This window comes from Equus przewalskii, chromosome 14, assembly GCF_037783145.1.
Source record: "Equus przewalskii isolate Varuska chromosome 14, EquPr2, whole genome shotgun sequence".
Classification (NCBI taxonomy): domain Eukaryota; kingdom Metazoa; phylum Chordata; class Mammalia; order Perissodactyla; family Equidae; genus Equus; species Equus przewalskii.
The window spans coordinates 12019311-12041082 of NC_091844.1; the positions used below are offsets into that span (position 1 = coordinate 12019311).

A 21772-nucleotide genomic window follows, 5' to 3' on the forward strand; every position below is an offset into this window, starting at 1 on the left:
GCTACAGAGTTTCTGAGTGAGCACCCTGGAGCAGGCACCTCTGAAACAACACAGATGCCCAGGCAGAGATTCTGGCCCTTTCACTCTCGGTGCCCCTAGAGGGGACCTGCTGACCCACTCGTGCGTGCGTGGCAGGCAAGTGGGGGCAGGGTGGGGGGCTCGCCAGGAGGAACCAGCAGGCCCTGGAAGTCTGCGGCCACACGAGGGTGGACCAATTCAGGCTTCCTGGTCATGCCGTCAGCTAGCAGCTGCAGGGGGTCTTCTCGCTAGGACTCAGAGTGCAGTTCTGCCACTTAACTGGGGAACCTGGGCAAGTTACTGGCCCTCTCTGAGTCTCAGGCTCCTGGCTGTACAATGAGCAAGGTAACAGGCAGTTGTCCTGAGGCTCGACTAGGAAAGTGGACGGCAGGCACAGGACAACTGTCACAGCCTGCTGAAAGATGAGCAGGAAGCTGCATTTTGCTCTGGGTCCTGCTCTTCAGTGGGGTGGCTGCGTTCCAGATCTGAGTGGGTCCTTGGCCCCCCTGGCCCCTCCACTGGCGGCCCCGCCTGCCCTGCGAAGATCCACACCACGCGCACCTCAGGACTGGGTGGATTCACATTGCTGTTTTATTGGGTTTTCTGTGGGCAGCCTGGATGCCTCAAGCTATCCAGCTCCTTGGCCCCTCAGCCCATTCCCAGCCTCTGCTCTGAGGACTTCTGCTGGGAGCTGCTAGCCCTGCACCGTCTTCTCCCAAGGCCCTGCCACAACTGGGCCTCCAGTGCCCAGGCTCGGGCTGCTACCTTGAAAGACAAACCCAGTCTTCCCACTGCCTCCCTCTTTGCACCGGGCTGCCCAGCCAGGGGCATGTGCCTCCATCAGACACAGCCAAGCTCTCCTGGGGGAAGAGCTCCAGCCCAGAGCCCCCTGGCAGTGCCTACCCATCTTGGGCCACGTCAGACCCTCCACAGCACAGCACAGCGCTGCGGGCTCTGACCTACAGCTTTGTGTTGAGGTGGAAGAGGTGGGGTGCTGCATAGCTTGCGGCAGGTGGCACATGCCACGCAGACGAGGCCGGGCAAAGTCTGTGGCGGAGGGCACTGTCGAAAGATGCTGGGGGGAAGTGCATCAGACCAGCGGCCATGGGTGAGGGGGCTGTAGTGGCCAGGAAGTGGGCTGGGAAGGCCGGGATGACCAGGGGGCTGAAGGGGAGGGTAGCTTGGCCCTTTAAGGGGTCGGAGGTGCTGGCAAAGTTCAGTGGGCAGCGCAGCATGGTGCCCCTGTAGGCCTCTGGGAGGGCAGGACCCAGGGCTGGGCCCAGCAGGCAGGAGACGGCCAAGCCAGGCCCCACAGACTTGGCCCCACACTCCTTGGCTTCGGCCTCCTTAAGAAAGGGAGACACTGCCCGCAGTTTTTTGCCACCATAGGCAAAGCCCTCTTCCTCGAGGCTGCGCTTGTTGCTGAGGCCTGGGCTGCTAGGGAAGGTGGGTAGGGCCACGGGGGTCTCGGCAGGGACCTTGGCCATGGGGGACACCCAGCAGGCTTTAGGCTTAGGGTAGAGGCTGCCCTTTCTGGAGCCGCCTTTGTGGAATGCAGAGGGGCGGTTGGCATCCCCGCCCCACACCAGCTGGGGTTCTTTGACCAGCAGCCCCTCTTCTTTGCCAGAGGGCCCCAATAGCAGCCCATCTTTAAGACTGGGGAAGAAGTCCCGGGGGTGCTGGCTGATGGGCTTCAGTACCTCAGTGGGGTAGGCGTGGAAACAGCCAGTGAAGAGGGGGGCTGCCGGGCGGGGACCCACCGGAGTCTCCTCCCTGAGGCTGCCCCCAGGGGCTTGCATTTCCTCCTGAGGCGTCAGTCGGTGCCTGGAGTTCTCAGCCTGCCCTCCTGGGCTCTGGGGACTCTCTGGGGGGCAAAGAGCTGGGGACGTCTGGGGCTCCCCGTTAGGGCCACCTGCCCCATGCCGACAGCCCTCCTCCTGACACTGCAAGGCCTCTGCCTTGCTCACCTGGGCCAGGAGCTTCTTTTTGGCCAGTGGTGACATGATGCCATGTGTCCCTTTGCAGTAGAAACTGGACAGGAGACGCTTGTAGGCCTCAGGGCAGCCGCTGGTACCCACGAAGGGCAGAGAAGGCCCAGAGGCCGAGCCCGGCTGTTCTGTGCTGTCCCTGAGGGGTTCCTGGCTGGGAAGCCGCACCAAGTCCACGGCATCTGTTTTGGTCTTGCCTGGCATCATCTAGAATGAGAAAGGCCATGCCTCAGGGCTGGGTGTGAGCTATGCATCCTGACCTGGGGACCTGGTGACAACAGGGTCCTGGGGGGAGGGAGGGCCTAGGAGCCTCTTCAGCGACTTTGTGCAAAAATTTCAAAAGGTGTCCCGTCCTCTGAGTGTATACAGCCTGGTGTTAGGACACGGGGCCTGGTGAATGGGGTGCAGACTGGAGTTCAGACCCCACATGTGCCCTCGTTTGAGGGCCCTCAAATAGGGAGCAACTTGCACAACCAGCACAGAGGCCCTGGAGCCCCCCACAGGTTCTGCCCTCAGACCGCATTGTGGGTGTTCTGGACAGGGAGCTCTGCGGCAACACCACGCCAACAGGTGGGGGAGCTGAGAGGGGCAGGGGACAGGGAGGCCCAGGGCCAGCTGGTGGCCCCAGCAAGGCTCAGAGCTCACCTGATCCTCCCGCTTCTCCTCCTTGGCCTTCTTTGGCCTCTCAGCGGCCCCGTCATCCCCCCGAGTCTCCTTGGCCATCTTGTATTGCTTCCTGGGCTTGGACGGGGGCAGAGGCTTGTCGTCCTCCCCCTTCAGGTGCCGCACGTACGGGAGGACCAGCCTGAGGAGGAGCGGGCATGTCCACCAGGAGGCCAGGGCTGGCAGGCCGGCTCCACACTTCCCGCCCCTCTAGGCCCACCCCATCTCCTCCAAGCCCCTTTGGCTCCTCCCCAACCACGAACACCACTGCCTGACAGCGTACACAGACAACCTACACCACCGGGGCCCACGCTCTTCCCGACCCGTGCAGGACGCCTGCAGCGTGCGCATAGCTCGTGCAGCTCACATCCTGCCTCCCATCAGTATATTCTCCCCGCAGCCCAGATGCGCTCTGCCCGCCCCTGGGGGTGCAGGCCCTGGCATCCCGTACCCAGGGGGCCCAGCCTCGAGCCATACCTCTCGTAGTGGCGGCGCGTGCAGGTGGCTGCACTGGTGCTGCCTGGGCTGCCCCCCAGCTCGTCGTACACGTTCTTCCAGAGGCGGCGGCCAGTCACCTGCAAGGGCACCACGTGAGGGCACAGCCGGCCGCACCCCTGGCCGGGGGCCCTCGCAGCTCTGGGTCCTCACTTGGCAGGGACGGGGGCCAGGAGTGCAGTCTTGCAGCTGCTCCTCCAGCCGCAGGAATGGGAGACTGGTGGGGCGCGCCTGGCCGCCAGCCAGTTCTCCCTCCCAGGGGCCACTGCCCGACTGCTGGCCCAAGCAGCTTCCCGAGCACTGAGCACCGAGCACCGGACACAGGGAGGACAGAACAGATGGGGAAGAGAGGAAAACTTGCTTTGACCAGCAAAGTACCAGCGGCACAGCAGGCCCCTCCACCTCCCCGCAGCATGCAGGAGCGCTGGGGAAGGGGCAGGACCTGGGACCTGCTGCCTCTTCCACTCTGGAGGCAAGGACAGCCCTGCTGGGCCCACGTTCTGCCCCAGCTCCCCCTGGGGTGCAGTGGGAATGTGCCAGGAGATGCAAGGTGGTGAGGACTCAGGTGCCCTTCTTACCATCTCATAGGCCCCCAGCTTCTCCACTGCCTTGTAGATTTTCCACAGGTTAACTGGAGAAAAGAGAGGCCAGGGCCCCGTCAGTCTCTGCCGGAGGAAGGGGCAGCCAGCAGCCCGTTCCCATGGCCCTGTCAGGCAGGCACAGAACCAGCACACCCCCAGACAGGGCCACTGCGAGGGACAGGGCACCCTTTCTATGTGCAACCCCTGTGGGCTGGCAGCGTCCAGGGTCACCCAGAGTGGAGGTGCCTGCCCCGATGCCCTGCCTGGGTGGGGTCCCCTGCTGGGCCCCCCCTCCCTGCCTGCACCCCAGGGACGCACTCTGCTTGAAGCCGAGATGGGGCACCCTCTCGATGGGCGTGTGTCGCTCCTTCATGAACTTGTAGAGGCTGACCAGGAAGGCCTGCTCCTCCTCCCGCTCCTGCTCCTCCTCCCGCTCCCCGCCTGCCTCGGGGGAGTCCTGGGGAAAGAACAGGAGGCAGTGGGATGAGCCCCCAGTTGGTGGGTGGCTGGGGACAGGCGGAACCACTGGCTGCCGGAGAAGAATGACATGCCTGGCTCCCAACCCCAGGCTCCCACAGGAGGGAGCAGGCCCCCAGCACCCAGCCTACTGCTCTGGGCTGAAGTGAGTGTCCCCGGCATCAGAAAGGCGCAGTTGTCAGCTACTAGGGCCCAGGACCCCAGGGCAGAGTCCACAGAAGCCTGGCTCCAGGGATGGCCCTAGGAGCAGCCCCACAGCTTCTCCAAGCCTCTCTCCAGGCACAGATCACTTCTTTAGCTCGCTCTAGATTTGTTACACCTGTATCTTCGCTCCTCAGCCTGAGCTTCTGGCAGCAGGCCTCCCAGCAGCCCCTGTGGTCAAAGCTGAAGGAATGAAGGCGCTTGGTACTTTCTGGCACTGAGGGTCCGCTTTGCCGGCCTGTGTCCACTAAGCCTTTGCTGCGGTGGCCTGCCTCTCTGACCTGCCAGTGTGCGAGCTGAATTCAGGGAGGCAAGGCCCTGTTCTGGGTTCCCATCACGCTTCCGTCAGATGCACAGGACTTTGGTGTCTGCTCCCAGAGAGGCAATTTTTGCTGATGCTGTTCATCTGGCTGGTGGCTCAGGGCAGAGGGGACGGTTGGGCTGGAGCTGAGGGCTCGGAGAAGAGACAGTTCCCAGGTCCTGGCTGGGGAGGCCCCCAACACCAGAAGGACACGAACCATCTGGGCCTAGAACGTGCGGAGAGCCATCTGTTCCCAAAATACTCGATTCAAGCCCCATTTCAGTGTTTTTGAACATCAAAGACCTCTGATAATAACTGACACAGAGACTCACGTGTTGCCTATGACACTGTGACCTGCGGGGGACCGAGGCAGCTGGTTTGAGCAGGCGCGCTCACACTGCTCTTCAAAGGAACCTGCTCCTCTGGTCCTCATCTCTGAATGATGCACAAACTGTTGAAAACGGTTACCATTTGCAGCTACTCTTCTATGAGAATCAGGATTTTCACGTCAGACTGTGCCACCAAAGCAAATGGCTAAAACGCAAGGACGCCAAGGCTGACCGCTCTGCCATGTCACCCACGGCTCGCCTCTCAGACCGCGCTCAGCAGCACGGCCTCATTGGTCTCGCCGAGGGACTCTGATGTCCACGTCATACGTGTGGATGCATGGCTGGGAGTACGTGTTGGTTTACGTCACAGAAGAGTGCTTTCCTCTGTGCTACAGACCAGGCTCCAGGTAATCTCCATTTGATAAAAGGGATCTGCTATGAAAACTGTGTGGGAGCCCTGCCCAGGCGACGGGCCAGTCCTCCTGCCTGCCAGCTTCCAGCTCCCACTCCTCCCAACGCAGGGCCCCGGACAGCAGGATTGGGGTACAGATCACACCTCCCTCCTGAGAGCTTGGGGAGTCTCCCAGGTCACCTGGGAGGCTGTGCACAGGCAGGGGTCTGGGGGGGAAGGCCCCCCGGGGGTCCCTCAACTCACCTCCAGCTGGATGGGACTCTGGCTCTTGCTCTGCTCACCATCGGGTTGAGGGGACACAGGTGGGTCTAGGGGGTCACCCCCCTCTGACTGTTTCCTTTTCCCTTTGACAGAAGGTGCTGCAAGGAGAGAAAGAAGGAGAGAGGAAGGAGAGAGAGAGAACACGTGAGATGCAGGTGGGGAGGAGGTCTGCTGGGGAGAGGCGGCAGGTCTAGATGCCCGGTGGGGGGGAGTCCTCTCCTTCCTTTCCTCTGCAGCATGTCTTCTACACCGCGCAACACCCCCCCCCCCCCCCGCCACCTCCTGCTGCGCTGGACACAGGCCGACCCCAGAAGCACATGTGGGCTCCCCCTTGAGAGTGACTCTGCTCTCACTCCTCTCCTCTGCTCATCCCCAACCAGGCCCCGCCCACGCCACACCTGCCGCCTGGCCTTCCTCTGTTCAGGCCATCTCCCCAAGCCTTTGAAGGAAAGCCTAAACCAGCACGGGGTCAAGTCAGAGGAGCCTGGAGGTGGGGCTGTGGCACTCGGGAACTCCTGTCGCCAAAACCTGCACCACATCCAGGCAGAAAGTTTTCAGAGCAGCTCAGCCAAACCGGGAAAGCTACTGAGGCTCCCATGTTTGTGGGCCCCAGGGGGCTGCTTACACACACCGTAGATCCTTCGGGAATAATCGAGAAGAGAGTAAGTGCCCGTCTGTGATGCATCCGACCTTTCCCTGCGCACCTACAGAGTCCTAACTGCCCCTAATTAGGCCCCACGTTCCCCCCACCGGCAAGGGGCCTGGTGACCCTTCAGGGCTCACCTGACTAGTTGCTTCCTCTGGGAGGCCATTCCCCACTCCCAGCCAAGCTCCTGCTTCTCTCCAGCCCTCCTGACCGACTCCCATCACTTGTCTGGCTTTCTGGCAGCTCGGTCTCCCAGCACCCACACACACTAGGTGCCAGGTAAGGGAGAAGGAGCGAGTCTCACAACCACCTACATAGAGGCCAGGGAGGAGCCACGGGCTCAAGCTTACTAAGGGCAGCCATGAGCCGACGGTGGCAAACACACACCACCTCTACCAGTACAAAAACACAACTGTGGGAAAGTGCTTCGGGCCACGCGCAGGCTGGCAGCAGGTCCGAGGCCAGGGGGATCCACGCCTCCTGACCACCTTTGCTTTCTCCTTTCCTTTCTTTTTTCTTTGTGATAATCTAGTATGAACTGTCCCATACTCCTGGTTCGGTCCAGCTCAGGAAACTCTTACTGCTGGGAACCTGTGCGATTACCCCTTCATCCCAGAGAGAGAATCTCCTTGAGACTAATAAACGCGCATAAACATGAGCCAGCACGTGATGTCAGAACCTCTGGCCACTGGATACGCCCCCTTAGTGGTTCACATAAGCGCCACTATGCCTGCAATTACCCTCTCACACTGTGTGGGTCCTCAGCTCTGTGTCCCTGGCTCTTTCATGTACATTTTCTCATTTAGTCCCAGGAGGGATCCTGTTTTAAAGAGGGGGAAACTGAGGCCAGAGAGGTTAAGTTGCTTGTCTCCCTGGGGACCAGGATTCAAGACAAGGTCTGTCTGACACCAGCCCAGTGGCCTGGCCTCACCACCACTGCGGTGCTGTGGCTATCACCAACATTTGAAAGCCTTGATGAAGAGTCCAAATAGGCCTGGGAGAAACCAATCCTCCTGCTGGTCAAAGAGAAAGCGACTCGGCCATCCTCTCAGGCTGGCTCCTGACCATTGGAGACATGGCCAACCTCCAGAAATAACCAAGACGGATGCCTTTCCAACCAAGTCCTTGGGCAACTCTGTGCCTCGGTCTTCCCTTCTCTGAAATAGGAGAAAAAGACCCAGGAGTCCTTTGCTAACTATCCGTGAATTCCTGAAGTCTTCCAGGTCATGGGAGCACCTGCTTCCACCAGCTTTTCTCCTTTCCCCTCCTGCCCTCCCTTCTTTCACATCCTCTCTCCCTTCCTTCCTGCTGGCTCAGACCCTCAGCATCAAAGGACTCTCTCCGTCTGTTCCTGTGACAGGGGCTTCCTGCTGGAGCCCTCCTGCAAACCTGCTATGTGACTCTGGCAAGTCACTGCCCTCTGGCCTCAGAGAAATAAGGTGGTCGGACCAGAGCCCTTTAGAATCAATCACGTGGGGAACATTTTAAAGACACTGATGCCTGTCTCCCCACCCCCTACTCCCATCCCCCCAAGTCTGATTTAAGGTCCTGCAGGAGCATCTGAGTTTAAAGCTCCCCGGAGGATCCCAGGGGGCAGCCAGGTTAAGTGCCACCGGCTACAGGATTTCTAGTCCCTTCTGCTCAGTTCTGGTGAGCTCTGCCTGGGCCACAATCTCCTGGAGTTGGGCACTCAGGTTACCTGGAAAGGAGGTCACCAATCCGAGCTGTTTAACCCCAGATGGGAAAGGGATTAGAGCTCTCACCAAAGCCACGGAGGGAAACAGTCTTTTTATCTGTGTGTCCAGCGGAGTCCCCAAATGAATCCAGCCTCCATTCTCTCCCAAGAGCATGGGCCCCCACTTCTGCAGCCTCAGACGTGGGAGAGGACTCCTCCCCCTCCAGGGTGCCCTCAGTCCTGTCCCTGGCTGCCCCAGTCCCTCCCTTCCCCAACCATTTGTAGATCAGGGTTCCAGGCAACTCTCCACTTGGGAAAAGGGTTCTGCTACAACAAACAAGTTTGAAACCCTTTGCCATAGGTGACGGGCCAGTCCTCCCACCTGCCCAGCTCCCAGCTCCCACACCTCCCCCAGCGGGGTCCCAGGCAGCAGGGCTGGGCCCCTCTCCTGGCTCTGCAGGGGAGGGAAGGGGCTTATGGACCGGCCATTCCAGGCCCCCAGCCACATCCAGCCTGCAGAGGCAGGAGAACCCCCTGCCCCTGAGTGACTGCTGCTGGCCAGGAGCCACTGAGCAACTCTCTTGCTCCGAGCTTGTGGGTGTAGATCCCCTCTGAGCGCAACGCCTTAGGTGTCCATTCAGAGGAGGTGGGCTCGATTACAGAAAGAAAACCTCTGCTCTCCAGAGGAATGTCATTCAGACATTGCTTTTTCCATCCAGGAAGCAATAATGACAATAACGGTGATTATCGTTTCATTGTTTACTTTTAACACATCTGGAATCTATAAGGTGTGAGATGGAGATCTAACCACGTCCCCTCCAATGGTTAGGCGGTCTCGGTATTGACTGAGTGACCCCTCCCCCCATAATTTGAAATGCTACTTTTCTCACAATCTAAAGGCTTATAAGGGACATATTTGGGACTGGTTTTGGACTTTCTATTCTGTTTCGTTCACTGGGGAATGCTGGGCCCCGTGCACCGTTTTAATCTTTGTAGCTTTGTAAAACAACTCACTATCCGGAAGGCAAGTCCCCCATCATTACTCTTCTGTTTAAAAAATCCCATCTGAACTTTAGGATAATTTTGTCACATTCCCTTTTAAAAAACACAGAGACACACAACACCAAAACCCACTGGGGTTTTGATGGAAGTGCCTTTAAACTTAAAAGTTACGAGAAATCACCCTTTCTGACATTGCCTCTTCCTTTTCAGAAGCCCGTGTCTCCACACTCAGGTCTCCCTCTGCAGTCCCCAGTGTTCCTTCTTAAAGGCCTGGTGTGTTTCCTGTTGAGTTTATCCTTGTGTTTGGTGCAGCTGGACAACAGTGTGAGAAAAGCCTTGAGAGCTGACCGGAGGACTTCGCCCCACAGCCTCTGCCATTTCCTCATTTCACTGTTGGGAAGAGGACAGGGGGAGGCTGGTGCCTGGGCCAGGAGATGAACCCTGGGCCCCTGTGCCCAGTCCGTCACTGTGCAGGCAGTGGGCGTGGCAGGGGTTGCTCAAGGCCCTTCCTGTGTTAGGCATCTGATTTCTATTCAACTCCATGACTCATGTCCAAGTCAAGCTTAACCCCCAGATCCTAAAACCACAGCAGTGAAGAGGTTAGTTTCAGTCACTGACTGCAAAAGAGGATGCTCCCTGCAGACCACTTCTTCTGCCACCACGCTCCTTCCCTTTCCGAAAGCACGATACATTCCAAATCAGACCAGGGCTCTGCCAGGACTTGGACTAGGCGTCTTCATACACTGACTCACCGAAGCTTCCAGCCACCCAGTGGGTATTATTTCCCCCTTTAACAGATACAATACCTGAGGCTCCGAGATGTTCAGTAACTTGCCTGAGGTCACACAGCTTATTAGTGGCAAAGCTGGGATTCAGAACCAGAACAGTCTGTCCCTAGACACTCAAGATGGTGACCCTGAGATCTAGAGCATTTTTTTAATGGGAACAGGGAGACCCCAAGTTCCTTAACCATGCCTACTTTCCCGGAGTGGATCTGCAGTCTCCTGTCACATCACTCCAGTTAATCGGCTAACAAGAGCCTGCCCCTGACATACCAGATGACAGGCTGAAATCGGGGAGAATGGGCAGGAGGAGAGACGGGGAAGGGGGCTCTGACATCATAAAGGTGCATCTTTTACCAAGTCAGTCACCACTTCTGTACCTCAGTTCTCCCATCTATAAGGTGAGTGTGCTAGAATCCGTGGGCCCAATGTTCTAAGCAGAACAAAGTGAGAAACGAGGCTTCCCCCGGAAAACACAGCTGAATGTTTGTGTGTATGTGCACGCACACACATCCCTGGGTGAGATCTGAGGTCTGCCTGTCCTGCTCACTGCCCACAGAGCAGTGTATGGCACAGAACAGGTGCTCCATAAACATCAGCCACGTGGATGCAGGACAAGCCCCTTGATCTCAGATACTCCTGATGCCCTTAGAGGAGCTTGAGCTGTGACTAGTTCAAGGCCACCCAGCCTGTCAGTAACCCAGTGCCAGGCTGCACCACTTCTCTTTCTCTCTGCCTGCCCCACTTATCTCTCTCTCTCTTTCTCTCTGCCTGCCCCGCCCCATTCACCCTTGGTGTGATGGGAAGGAAGCGACACTTCCTTTCATGAAAAGTCACCCACTGGGAGCACTGTGTCAATTACGACAATAATGGTAACAGCAGCCTCAATAACAACCAGCAGACATGGCCCCACCCCCTCGCCTGAGGTTGTTGGCTTAAGTTTCTCTTAGCTTGAGCTGGAGCCGAAACAAAGACAGCCTTTGAAGCGGCCAGTCCACTTCGTGGCCCAGGAGCCGGCTGCCTGGCGGAGTCTGCATGCGGAGTTTGCTCCAGTGGGTGGTGTGAGGAGGAGGACCTGCCAAGGGCTGCGCTCCAGCCAGCACTGAGGACCTCGGAGCTGGACATGGGACCCTTGAGGCACAGGGTGCAGCTCCTGCAACAGCCTTGCCTCAGTGTCTCAGACTGGGGGCCGGGGGGCAGGGTCTGGGAGGAGCTGGGGCCAGGATGACAGCCTTGAGAGAGTACAGAAATGTAGGGGGCATGGGGGTACCAAATGGGAGACTACCAAGCCCCACTGGGACCCCTGGCCCTCTTTAGCCAGCTCTGCGATGTCCTAAAAGACCCTATTGCAGGACGGGGCTGAAGCCCCACTGTCCTCTTCCAAGTCTGGGTGATTTTGATGATAACAGTAACAGCTCCATCTATGCACAGTTTCCTATGTCCCCATGAATTACACTTCACGTTCCCATTCCACCTACAGAGAAACCAGGCTCAGAGGCTTTAAGCGACTTGTCCAAGATGTGGCCAACAGTAGAGGCACAGCCAGGACCGGAGGAAGGCTGCCTGACCCCCCATGGGGCACTCCTCTGCCTCTCCCCTTTACCACTCCCCTTCTAGGGCCCCCCAGGGTGGCTCTCCAAGCCTGTGGGCCCAGGGCCTAAGGGGGACTGTGGGGCATCCCAGGCCAGTTTCCCACCCGGAAAAGAGGAGACCAAGGGGAAGGGAGGGGGCGGGGTCTTGGAGGCCTGCTCCTCCCTCACGGCCAGACCACGACTGGTCTCTAAGCCTCAGTTTCTCAGACTGTGAATCAAAGACGGAGCGGCTGATTGTCTGAGGTCCTTTCTACCTCTGCTACTCCAAGTTCTAGGCCCCAGACGGGTCCCCAGGGCTCGGATGGACTCTGGAACTCCACTCCGGGGGTCCGACCCTCTAGCAGCCATCTCCCATCCCTCCTCTGCCCTAGGGCGGACTGCAGGTGCAGAGACTCCGATGCCCTCAACAGTGGTGCTCGGGAGAGGACAAGAAGCACCTGTTATCCTCCCCGCGGACCCCTCCTCGCCCGCTGACGATCCCGCAAACAAAGGGACGCTGGGCCAGGCCAGCGCAGTGCCTTCGGATCCGCACGCCGAGCCCTTGGGGGTCCGGCGACCCCCCACTTCCCCGCGCGTCGGCGCGGCTGGGGGACGTCAGCCCCGCCCGGCGGCGCCCCCTGGACACTCTGCGGAGGGACCGAGATGCGGCCACCCGGCTGCGCCCCGCAGCCAAACATCTCTGCGCAGCCAAACGCTCGCAGCCTCCGCTTCTCCTCTCTCTTTCCCCCATCACTTCCCTTCTGGAGCCCGGAGGGGAGAGAGGAGCAGAGACTGAAGAAAGGAGAGCAAAGAGGGAAGCTACGTCTTTCCTGCGGGGGGGCAGAGGAGGGCGGACAGGGGACAAGAAGAGACACCAGAGGAGAAAAGAAAAAAGGGAAGAGCGACGAGAAAGGGTAGGGGGCAAGCAGCAGGTAACCGCCGGAGCATCAGCACACCCCTCTACTGAAAGAGGAACAGTGGATTCTTCAAAGTGTATTGAGCAAGTTCTTCAAAACCCGCGCAGAGTCACTTTCAGGAAACGGCGGCCGCAGTGGAAAGCGCCCCGCGCGCCCCGCGGACCCCGGAGCCTCTTCTCGGCGGCGCCGGCGGGTTCTGAGAAGCCGGGGCCGGGACGGTGGGGGTGGGGGCGGCGGGGGGCTGGGCGCGGAGAAACTGCTGCGGACAGCTGTCACAACAAATTAGCTGAGACCAGCTCGAGATTGAAACCACAGCAGGAAGTGGGATGACAGAACCGTACAGGACTTGGTAAATTTCAGTCAAGAGACGGCGAGAAGAGTTTCGAGATAAACGCCCGGGAAGCCCCTGGCCGCCAGAACTTTTTGTCTTTCCTTTTTTCGAAGAGCACGCGCCGACAGCCGGCCTCACCCCTCCCGCGCAGGGCGGAGGGCGCGGGCGCCGCGGGCCGGGCTGGGTCCCCGCGCCCTCGCCCCGACCCCACCGCCGCCCCCGCTGCGCCCCCCGAGGCGGCACCGACGGCCACGCGGGCCGGGGGACACCTGGAGCCGCCGCCTCGCGCTCCCCCGGAGCCGCCCGCCCCGTCCCGGGACGAGCGCAGAGCCGCTTACCCATGGCCCGGCGAGGTCCCGCGGCGCCCGCCCGAGCCCCTCCACGCGCGCCGCTCCGCCGTCCCCGCGCTCTCCGCGCGACTGGCCCGCGGCGCCGCTCGCCCGCCGCCTCCCCGCGGCCCCGCCCCGCCCCGCCCGGGCGCCGCCCTCGCCCCGCTCTGGGCTCCGGTTGGTGGGTCTCAGGCCTCTGCGAGGGGGCAGGGCCCGCCCCCCGAGCCCGGGGAACTCTGGGAGTTGTAGTGTGCGCCCCCCTCACTCCCCCACCCCCGTCCAGGATCAAAGACCAGGGCACCTGAGTAGGCTCCTCCCCTAGAGGAGGAGGCAGGACACCCAGGAATCACTGCCTCCAGAGGCACAAGCAGAGTCTTGGAAAAATCCCGCGCTGCCCGTAGGGCACTGGGGGCTGGGTTGGGTGAGCAAAGCGCTTCTGATTTTGACTTGAAGGGGATCGTGGGCACTTCCCAACTCCGGCCCCGCCCAACATAGAAGTAGAGGTGGTTGGTGTGAGCTAAACAAGGATTCAGTCCAAACTAGCAAGTCCTTGGCAAAAGCTCTATGGAGTCCCAGAAATGCCTGTGACAGGAAGCCTGCCGGTGGTGGCCAATGTCCACATGTGTCACCAAGAGAGTGTCAGCTACAGAGTGAGGAGTCCAAAGAGGGGGCATGACCCCCGCGGAGGGAGCTAAGGGTCAGGCTTAGGATGGAGTGGGGGCCGGAGGAGACGCTGAGCCAGCTGCGACAGCAGGGCTTCCACAGGAGGGAGGAGTAACCCCGTCCTGCGCAGGTCACAGGGAAGGACACTGAGGCTCGCTTTGAGAGCCCAAAGTCTCGCAGGATTATTCACAATAGTCAAAAGGTGGAAGCAACCCAGTGACACTTGAGGGATGAGTGAATAAACTGTGGTCGTACCTACAATGGACTATTACTCAGCCTTAAAAAGGAAGGCAATTCTGACACATGCTACAATGTGGATAAACCTCTAAGACATTACGCTAAGTGAAATAAACGAGACAGAAAAGGGCAAATACTGTAGGATTCCACTTACACAAGGTACTTAGACTCAAATTCACAGAGACAAATAATAGAATGGTTGCCAGGAGCTGGGGGGATGGGGAAATGCAGAGTTAGTGTTTAATAAGTACAGAGTTTCAGTTTTGCAAGATGAAAAAGTCCGGGAGATGGATGGTGGTGATAGTTGCACAACATTGTGAATGCACTTAATGCCACTGAACTGTACACTTAAAAATGGTTAAGATGGTAAACTTTATGTTCTGTATATTTTATCGCAATTTGGAAAAAGAGCCTAAGGTCTCAGCATGTGGCTAGCTAGGACTTGAACTTTGTTCCTAACACGTAGGAGCCATTCATGATTTTTTGTTGATTAGTTTTAATACAATGGGTCTATGCATTTCACATCATCATGGTCCTCATTTTATCGGGTAAAACTGAGGTTCTAGGAGGTTCATTAGTTCAAGTAACACAGCTGGTAAGTGGTGGCGCTCCAGAACAGGCCTCCTCAACCATTCCCCTCAGCCATCTCTTGGCAGTGCTGCTAAGAGAATAGGGACCATGGCCTGAAGAGGAGAGAGCGGAAGGGGGAAGACATGAGCACTGGTGAGGAAGTGGTGGGCCAGCAAGATGTCCAGCCAGGAGCTGGAACTGAGGCCTGGAATCCAGGAGGGAGAAACGGACTGGAAATATACATGGTTGAGGAGCCCTCATACACAGGGACCCAGCAAACCTGTTCGTACCCATTACTGCCCACCCATCATCCTAAGCAAATGGACCAGGGCTGCAGGTTGGTGACCTTGAAACTCTGGCCCTTACCTTTTGGCCCGGGGATGGAAGATCGCTCCAGGCCCAGCCCAGAGCAGACAGCACTGTGATCTCCCTTGTCCGCCTCACGATCGGTTGGTCTGTGCGAGTCAGTGCCTGTAGATTTGGTAGCAGACACATCATGGACAATATTTAGTAACTACCGAGAACAATCGTCACAATGGTGATTGTAATAGTGCACCCCACTTCCCAGTTGACAAGCTCTCCAGGAGAACTGAGGCTGTGGTGGCAGACACCACAAAGGAATGCCATCAGGAAGCTTAATGGGCTTCTAGTCCCACCAGTAAGGATTGATTGCCTAAGATTTGGGATGGACACCAGGACACTGCCCTCAGGGTCACAGTCCAGGCTAACCCCTCCCTCCTGGATTGGATGCCTCTTCTGACCAAGGAACTCATTACCTTACAAAGCAGCTGCTCTTTCCACCACGGGGTAGGGTTCTAGGGTTATTCTGCCATCCAGGCAGCCGAGCACACGCTTACAGACAGTAGCTGTTGTGCAAAGCTTCAGCAAGTCAACACCTGCCGGTGCCAACCTGGGAACAATATGATCTAAATTTAATTGCCTCCTGAGGCAACTGTTTGCAGTAGAAAGTAAATTTACAACGGCTAATAAATCTTGCAGAGGACGGACATCTCCATTTGCCTCCCTAAAAGCATAAACACTTCCATTGCTCAAGATTCTATCTCACACACCTCCACGCCTCCACCCACAGCCACCCTCCTCCTGCACCCTCCAACCATGGGATCCCAGCCCAGGACAGCCTGAGAGGAGTCGGCCTCGCCCCTCAACGTCTTCGTGTCTCGCTGTGTCTCAATAGCACAAACATCGCCACTAATAAATGCATTCTTCCTGTCAAAACATTACAAATAAATCAGTCCTCTCTGACACCACTCCAAATTCAGCTCCTCCCTGCCAGAACTTTCCCTATGTGTTTTCATAAATATATGTATCCATCTTATAGAAAAATATGTAACTTTGTTTTACGTGTTTTCAAGTGAATGATATAATTCTATTTTTCCCATTCTGCAGCTTGGTTTTTTGTCCAAGACTCTATCTCGGAAAGCCCTCTCTGTCAGAACACAGACCTGCTTCTCTCTCATATCTGCAAGGCTGCGTGCCTTGGTGTGGATCTACCAGTGTTTTCATTTAAGCCCCTCTAGACGGTGCTTAATCTTTTTTTTTTTCCTTCTTCTTCTCCCCAAAGCCCCCCAGTACATAGTTGTATATTCTAGTTGTAGGTCCTTCTGGCTGTGCTATGTGGGAAGCAGCCTCAGCGTGGCTTGATGAGCGGTGCCATGTCTGCACCCAGAATCTCAACTGGCGAAACCCTGGGCCACCGAAGCAGAGCGGGCAAACTTAAACACTCGGCCACGGGGCTGGCCCCCACGGTGCTTAATCTTTTTGTAATTACATGAATCCTCTGAGAACGTTCTGGACCCCCTAAGACCACTGTCAGGGCTTGGAACCTCGCAAACTCTTCCCAGAGACTGAGCTAAACGCTGTCTTCTCCTAACGCCTGCCTCCATGTCCTAGCACCCCTTGCCAGCCCAACACTAGGAAGAAAACCTGGCTCTGGGATGGTTCTCACCCTGGAGCTTTCAGAGCTGGAGGGACCATTGGAGATCTTCTGTTCACCTGGCCTCATTTTAGCGAGAAGGCCACAAGGACCAGAGATGTTAAGTGAGTTGCCCGAGGTCACACAGCAAGTCAGTGACGCTTCTTCTGGGACTCCCACTGGGACTCACAAACCCATCCACCACACTCAGGAAACCACGCACGGCCAGTTTTCTGCCTAGGAAGCTCCGTTCCCAGGCTCAGCAGTTGCAAAAGGCCCCCAGGGCTTTGTTTTCAAAGGAGAAATGAAGCGGGAAGTATTTTTAACTGCTGGCCCCGCCTTGCTCCTGCCTGGCTCCCTCGTGCTAGCTGTCCAGGAAAGGCCGGCTTCACAGTGGCATTCGCAACTCATGGAAAACAACAAATGCCCGAAATAGACGATACCCAAGCTCAGGAATGGAAAAAATTGGCTCATGGCTTCAAATGCCTCTTTTAGAAAAAGCCAAGAATAGCTTTCGGCCTTTGGGGAACTGCTGGGGGTGAGGGAGTGGAGAGGCGTGGCCCTGGGATAGGGACCCAGTCAAGATCGCCAAGGGCCCCGCTGCCCGCCTGCCTGCCCGAGCAGCATTGGCCACTTTGCCCAGGGCAGGTGAAAACGAGCTCCCCAATTTGTCCACACCTGGCTGTCTCCCTCCAACTCCCCCCCAGCCCTCCCTCCCGCTGAATCTGGAACAACTTCCTTTGTTGGGCAGGGCCCAGGCAGGGCGCCCCTCCCACCAACGTCCCAGCAGGGTGGAAACCGAGATTCTGCACTTCCTGAGCCTGAAGGGTGAAAGTCGAATTCCCTTGTGTGTGTGTGTGTTGGGGGGGGGGGGGGGGACAAGGAGAGAAAACCTGGGTTTTCATCCCCACTCAGACAGCCCAGCTGTGTGGCCGTGTACAAGTCACTTGACCTCTCAGAGCCTCAGGTCCCTCGGCCAGCAGGGGTAATGCTCAGTTATTCATTCCTCGGACAGTCGTCGTGGTCGTACTGTATGCTAGCTCTGGCCAAGACACTGGAGGCATAGTCGCGACCAGAACAAAGCTCTGACCTTGTGCCCCTGAAGGTGCAGCCTCATTGGCTTCAGAGAATCAGCCATTCCTTCCTCAGTGACTGAGCCAAGGCTGGTGCTGGGAGGGGCGAAGACGCCTTTGACACCAGTGTTGACTCTCTCAGACACTCACCCGGCGTGTTTCCAGGATCATTTCGCTTAGTGTCCCCCAGCCCTATGAAGCGGGCGCCAGATTTATGCCCTTATTACAGCCGACGACACTGAGAAGCACAGAGTAAGTGCTTCTCCGCAAACAGCAAGGAGGTAGGAAAGGCCGCTGTGAGCCAGGTCCCTGTTAAGCCCTGGGTACTTGGATAACTAAAGCCTGGTTCTTTGTGTCACTTTGTTACACGAAGTGGTAAGTCTAGACTGGAGATCAGTACAAACGCACTGGACAAAGGCTTTTTTAAATCGTGGGGTCTGTGTACGGCTGTCTCCCATTTGACAGATGAGTAAACCGAAGCCTGCAGAGATTAAGTGACTTGTCCCAAGACCCCACCACCAGGTTTTCTGCCCTAGGGTTTATCACACGCGGGACCCTTTTGTCGCGCTCGACTCCGCCCGACGCCCGCACCGTGCCGACATTCCCCGGGCCCCCGGGGGATGGGGGGATGGGGGAGGAGGTGCCCGGGCCCGGAAAGAACTACGTCTCCCAGGATGCCGTGCGAGGGGGGGAGGGGTGCGAGGGGTGGGGCCGCCGCGGGCACAAGGCTGTCATTTCTTGGTATTAAAAAAAAAAGATAGAAAAAGAAAAGAGAGAAAGAATCAAAGCCTCAAGCGTCACGTCTAGGAATAGCCTCGGAGTCAGGCCAAGTCATTATAGACGATGAGTAATCCGGTTAAGTCATTTCTCTAAACACCATTCCTTGTAAGAGAATTAAAATATCAGCTTACATCAGGGGCGAGGCGGGCTCCGGGGACCCGGCGGGCGCGCAGCCACGAGGGGGCGCGGCGGGCGCGCTCGGCCCTGCCGGGGGCGGGGCTGGGCCCTGGGATGGGGCCCGCCACAGCTCGCCTCAGTTTACCTCGTTGTTCAGGGCTCCGGGGACAGTTTGGGGCTGCCTCCTCTCCGGAGAATCGGTGTCCTCCGTGGGGGCGGCCTTGTGAGGTGAATGAGACAGAGGGGACTAGGCCAGGCGGGGCTGGGGTTCCCTTTTATTCAGTGTCCCCGCTTTCTCCCGTATTCCAGAGGCAGTATCTGGACAGCTGCGGGCCCGCTGTCAGAGCGAAGGGCTGGGGAACGGCCTGGGGACACTTAGAGAGGAGAGAGGGGCCCCAAACCTCCTGGGAGGTGCCGATTTCCCTCTAGACTTGCAGAAAAGTCGTCGGGGGACGGGTGGCCACCAGCGCAGCTTCGGTGTCCTGAGGGCAGGCCTGTGAGGAATCGGGGAGGGCGAGCTGATCAAGAAGCAGCCTGTCCGCCTCTGGAGCCTGCCCTCTTAGCCGCGAGATGGGTCCCAGCCCCAGCCGTGAGCTGGACACAGGTACCATCCCACTCCCGGTGGTCCTAACCTAGACCCTTGCCAGGTCGGTCCCCTGGGGCCCAGAGACTTCCCACTGGCTTCCCCCACTGGTCCCCTAGGCAGCAAAGGAAACAGTGACTAAGTGCTTGAGGTGGCCTTCGCAGCTCTAAGCTCTTTACACACATCCAATCTTGCAATGTTAGGTACATTTTAAATTCCCTTTTTACCAAAGGGCAGAGGCAAGCACAGATAGGTTCACAGCTTCCCCAGGAGGCAGTACTGGCCCTCAGCCAGTCCGCTGGAAGAAGACCCCCCACCCCGGAGCCAGGCCAGCTGCTTCCAACCCTGCACCCTCGCTGACAGGTGACCTTGCATGAGTTCCTCCCCATCTCTAATCCTCAATTTCCCCACGTGTAGAATGGGCTTAGCAATACCTATCTTGCAAAATTAGTGTGAGGGTTAGAAATAACACAGCCCTTCCACAACTGATCACTCTGTTGTGTCAGGGGTATCCTCTGGCAGCCTCCAACGGAGCAGACTTGGTGTGCTTCTGAGCCTGCGCAAGAAAAGAGGAAAGGCATAATACTTAAATAAACCCTCAGGGACCTGACCATCTCTTAGCACAGCAGGCATCCTCCTACACCACAGGACGGAGCCCTGGCTGCACAGCTGGCCCGTCTGCACAGCCCTGTCCTGTGTGTGCCCCAGGGGAGGCCAGGCTGAGGCCCCAGACCCTGGCCTTGGTGACCTAGGTTAGCTTTGAGACTCCCTGCCTGATCCAGTTTTCCAGGTTTTCAGGTCGTGGCTTCAAAGTCCCAGGGTCTTAGGGTCTGGCCAGGATGGCGAGAGGAATTGTGGGTAAGGTAAGTGATTCATCTCCAACCTGAGTGGGCCCCTCAACCCTTTCAATCCTGGAAACCCAGGCTTCGGGGGGGGGCAGTGCTCTAATTCCTGCTCCCCAGACGAACTCATGGGACTTTACTGACATCAAAACTAAAGCTTCCAGCCCAGGAGTTGTCTGGGGCCCCCTGGCTCCAAGAACTCAAGATCCCTTAGAGGTTTCACGCTCTCCCCACACCTGTCCCCACTCCCACTCCCTTACCTGAAGGCCAGGCCTCTGATTTCGTCATCTGGGTATTATCCACCGTGCGACTGCCACCGGGGGGCCTGCGCTCGCTTCCTGCCTTCCCCAACAATGTTTGTTTGAAACGGCACCTGGTAGGGAGGACCCCAGCGGAACTCGGGTCTAAATGGTCTTGTCTCCACCCCAGGCTCTCCTTCCTTCCTAGTCTGCCAACCAAGGGCTTGAATTCTCCCCACGCCCACTGCACATCCTTTCTGGAGCATGTCTGCAAATCTGTGTACACACACCTGTGCATTTGCATGTGCATCCTGCGTGCAGAGGAGCCCATACCTCACACTGGGAACACACATACATATGTACGTACTCAACTAGAACTCACTGGAGAGCCCGCAGCCCCTACGGCTTCCTTCTCCCCATCTGGGGCACCACCTTGGCCTACCTTGGACACCCTGAAGGGGATAGATGGTTGTCCAGCATCCCCTGCCTCTCCCCAACTGCCTACCTGTGCCTTGGTTTCTTCAGCCATAGGGCTGGCCTGCTTCTTTCTGGATTTTGGATTTTGCTTTGTTACAACTGCCTTCCCTCCCTGTGTTGGCCTCGGCAGGCTCTTCTGGACCTGCCTGGGTGGTACTGGACACAGCTGAAGGCAGAGGGCTGCATGCAGCTGGCCTCTCTGGGTGTTGGGCCTGGGGTAAGGACTGCTCTTGGGCATGGTGGTGGCTTGGCATCCACCCCTACCTGGAAAATCTGGCAATACAGCCACACTAGGAGGACTGTCTCCCCAGTGCCCCATGCCCTATTCCTGACATCAAATGTTTGCATGTGCTGTTCCCTCTCTGCCTGAGCCCCCTTCCCTAGCTCTGCAGGTCCCGCCATGTCCACCTAGCAAACTTCTGCTCATCCTTCAATGCTCCGCCTGAAGCAGGCATCCACATCCCCTCCAGCGCTCCCAGCATACACCTCTGCTGTGACATTTGTCACACTGGGGCTCCTATGGTCAGTCCCACGCCATCATGGGACAGGTCCTTCCTATTGGCCTGTACCATGCTGCTGGCAGGGCCACAGCACCCAGGCCACTGCCCTTCCAGAGAGGAGCCCAATGTTCAGAGGAGCCGGATGTCTGAGGTCCCACAGTAGGTTCAGGAGACCTGAGAGTTGGTGAATAAAGGAGTTGGGAAGGAAGAGGAGAAAGTGAGCCCCAGAGGGTGGATGCATGGCAGGTGCTCAATGACGATCCATGGAAGGGGAATGAAGGAGAGGAATGAAGGAAGAAGGGGCAGGATACCTATTTCCATCTCCTCCCATGCCTCCCCACATCACCACGGGGCATCTCGTCCTTCCCCAGGGCAGCGCTTCCTAATTTTTAAGGGCAGGATATTCTACGATATTTTAGCCTTGAGGTCACACGTGCTCCCTCCTTCCTGGACTCGCAGGGCTGGGTAACTGCAGAGGTGGTGGTCACTCCATCCCTCTGGCCCCAGGCTGGCAGCTCAGATCAGAGCGCCACCCTGGGTCACCTGCTGCTGGACCTAGATGGGGCCCGGGAGCAGGATCTGGGGCTGTGGACGTCACTCAGGGCAGTGGTCCTCAGCCCCCTCAGGAGCTCAGAGCCCCCAAGCCCCTGACCCACTGGTCTCCACAAGAGGAGGTTCCAGGCACCCAGTAGCCTCACTCCAGTGAGTCTGAGGCCCGCTTGTGGCTGAGCAGAATCTGCCTTGGCAAAGCGGGCAAGTGACGGGCATCTTTCTCCATA

The 21772-nt window shown here is 57.9% G+C and overlaps 1 protein-coding gene and 3 long non-coding RNA genes across 5 annotated transcripts; 1 reads left to right on the plus strand and 3 right to left on the minus strand.

Moving 5' to 3' along the window:
• Positions 1–587: 587 nt before the first annotated feature.
• Positions 588–13122, minus strand: ARID5A (AT-rich interaction domain 5A). 2 transcript variants are annotated; one of them, XM_070572124.1, is made up of 7 exons: positions 12989–13122; positions 5709–5824; positions 4064–4202; positions 3743–3795; positions 3147–3244; positions 2652–2811; positions 588–2213 (listed from the first exon to the last, which is right to left on the minus strand). In XM_070572124.1, the coding sequence occupies exons 1-7, from the start codon at positions 12990–12992 to the stop codon at positions 978–980; spliced, it is 1806 nt and encodes a 601-aa protein (XP_070428225.1). In that variant the 5' UTR covers positions 12993–13122; the 3' UTR covers positions 588–977. The 2 variants fall into 2 exon arrangements, with proteins under 2 accessions (XP_070428225.1, XP_070428226.1); XM_070572125.1 differs by lacking the exon at positions 4064–4202 and having other exon boundaries at positions 12989–13081.
• Positions 5328–6243, plus strand: LOC139075504 (uncharacterized). The gene is made up of 3 exons (XR_011525895.1): positions 5328–5460; positions 5819–5881; positions 6107–6243. It is a non-coding gene; the product is annotated as an uncharacterized lncRNA (long non-coding RNA).
• Positions 13123–14098: 976 nt separating the features above from the next.
• On the minus strand, positions 14099–16691 carry LOC103566891 (uncharacterized). Its single transcript, XR_548591.2, has 4 exons — positions 16416–16691; positions 15226–15359; positions 14816–14920; positions 14099–14562 (listed from the first exon to the last, which is right to left on the minus strand). It is a non-coding gene; the product is annotated as an uncharacterized lncRNA (long non-coding RNA).
• A 1806-nt stretch (positions 16692–18497) lies between these two features.
• Positions 18498–20259, minus strand: LOC139075506 (uncharacterized). The gene is made up of 3 exons (XR_011525896.1): positions 20038–20259; positions 19370–19491; positions 18498–18846 (listed from the first exon to the last, which is right to left on the minus strand). It is a non-coding gene; the product is annotated as an uncharacterized lncRNA (long non-coding RNA).
• Between the last annotated feature and the right edge of the window lie 1513 nt (positions 20260–21772).

Excerpts from the sequence above, each read along its gene's own strand:
- ARID5A (XM_070572124.1), bottom strand. Across the intron at positions 4,203-5,708 it reads AGAGTCCCATCCAGCTGGAG|GACTCCCCCGAGGCAGGCGG; the intron begins GTGAGTTGAGGG and ends TTCTTTCCCCAG. Across the intron at positions 2,214-2,651 it reads AGGAGAAGCGGGAGGATCAG|ATGATGCCAGGCAAGACCAA; the intron begins GTGAGCTCTGAG and ends TTCTCATTCTAG.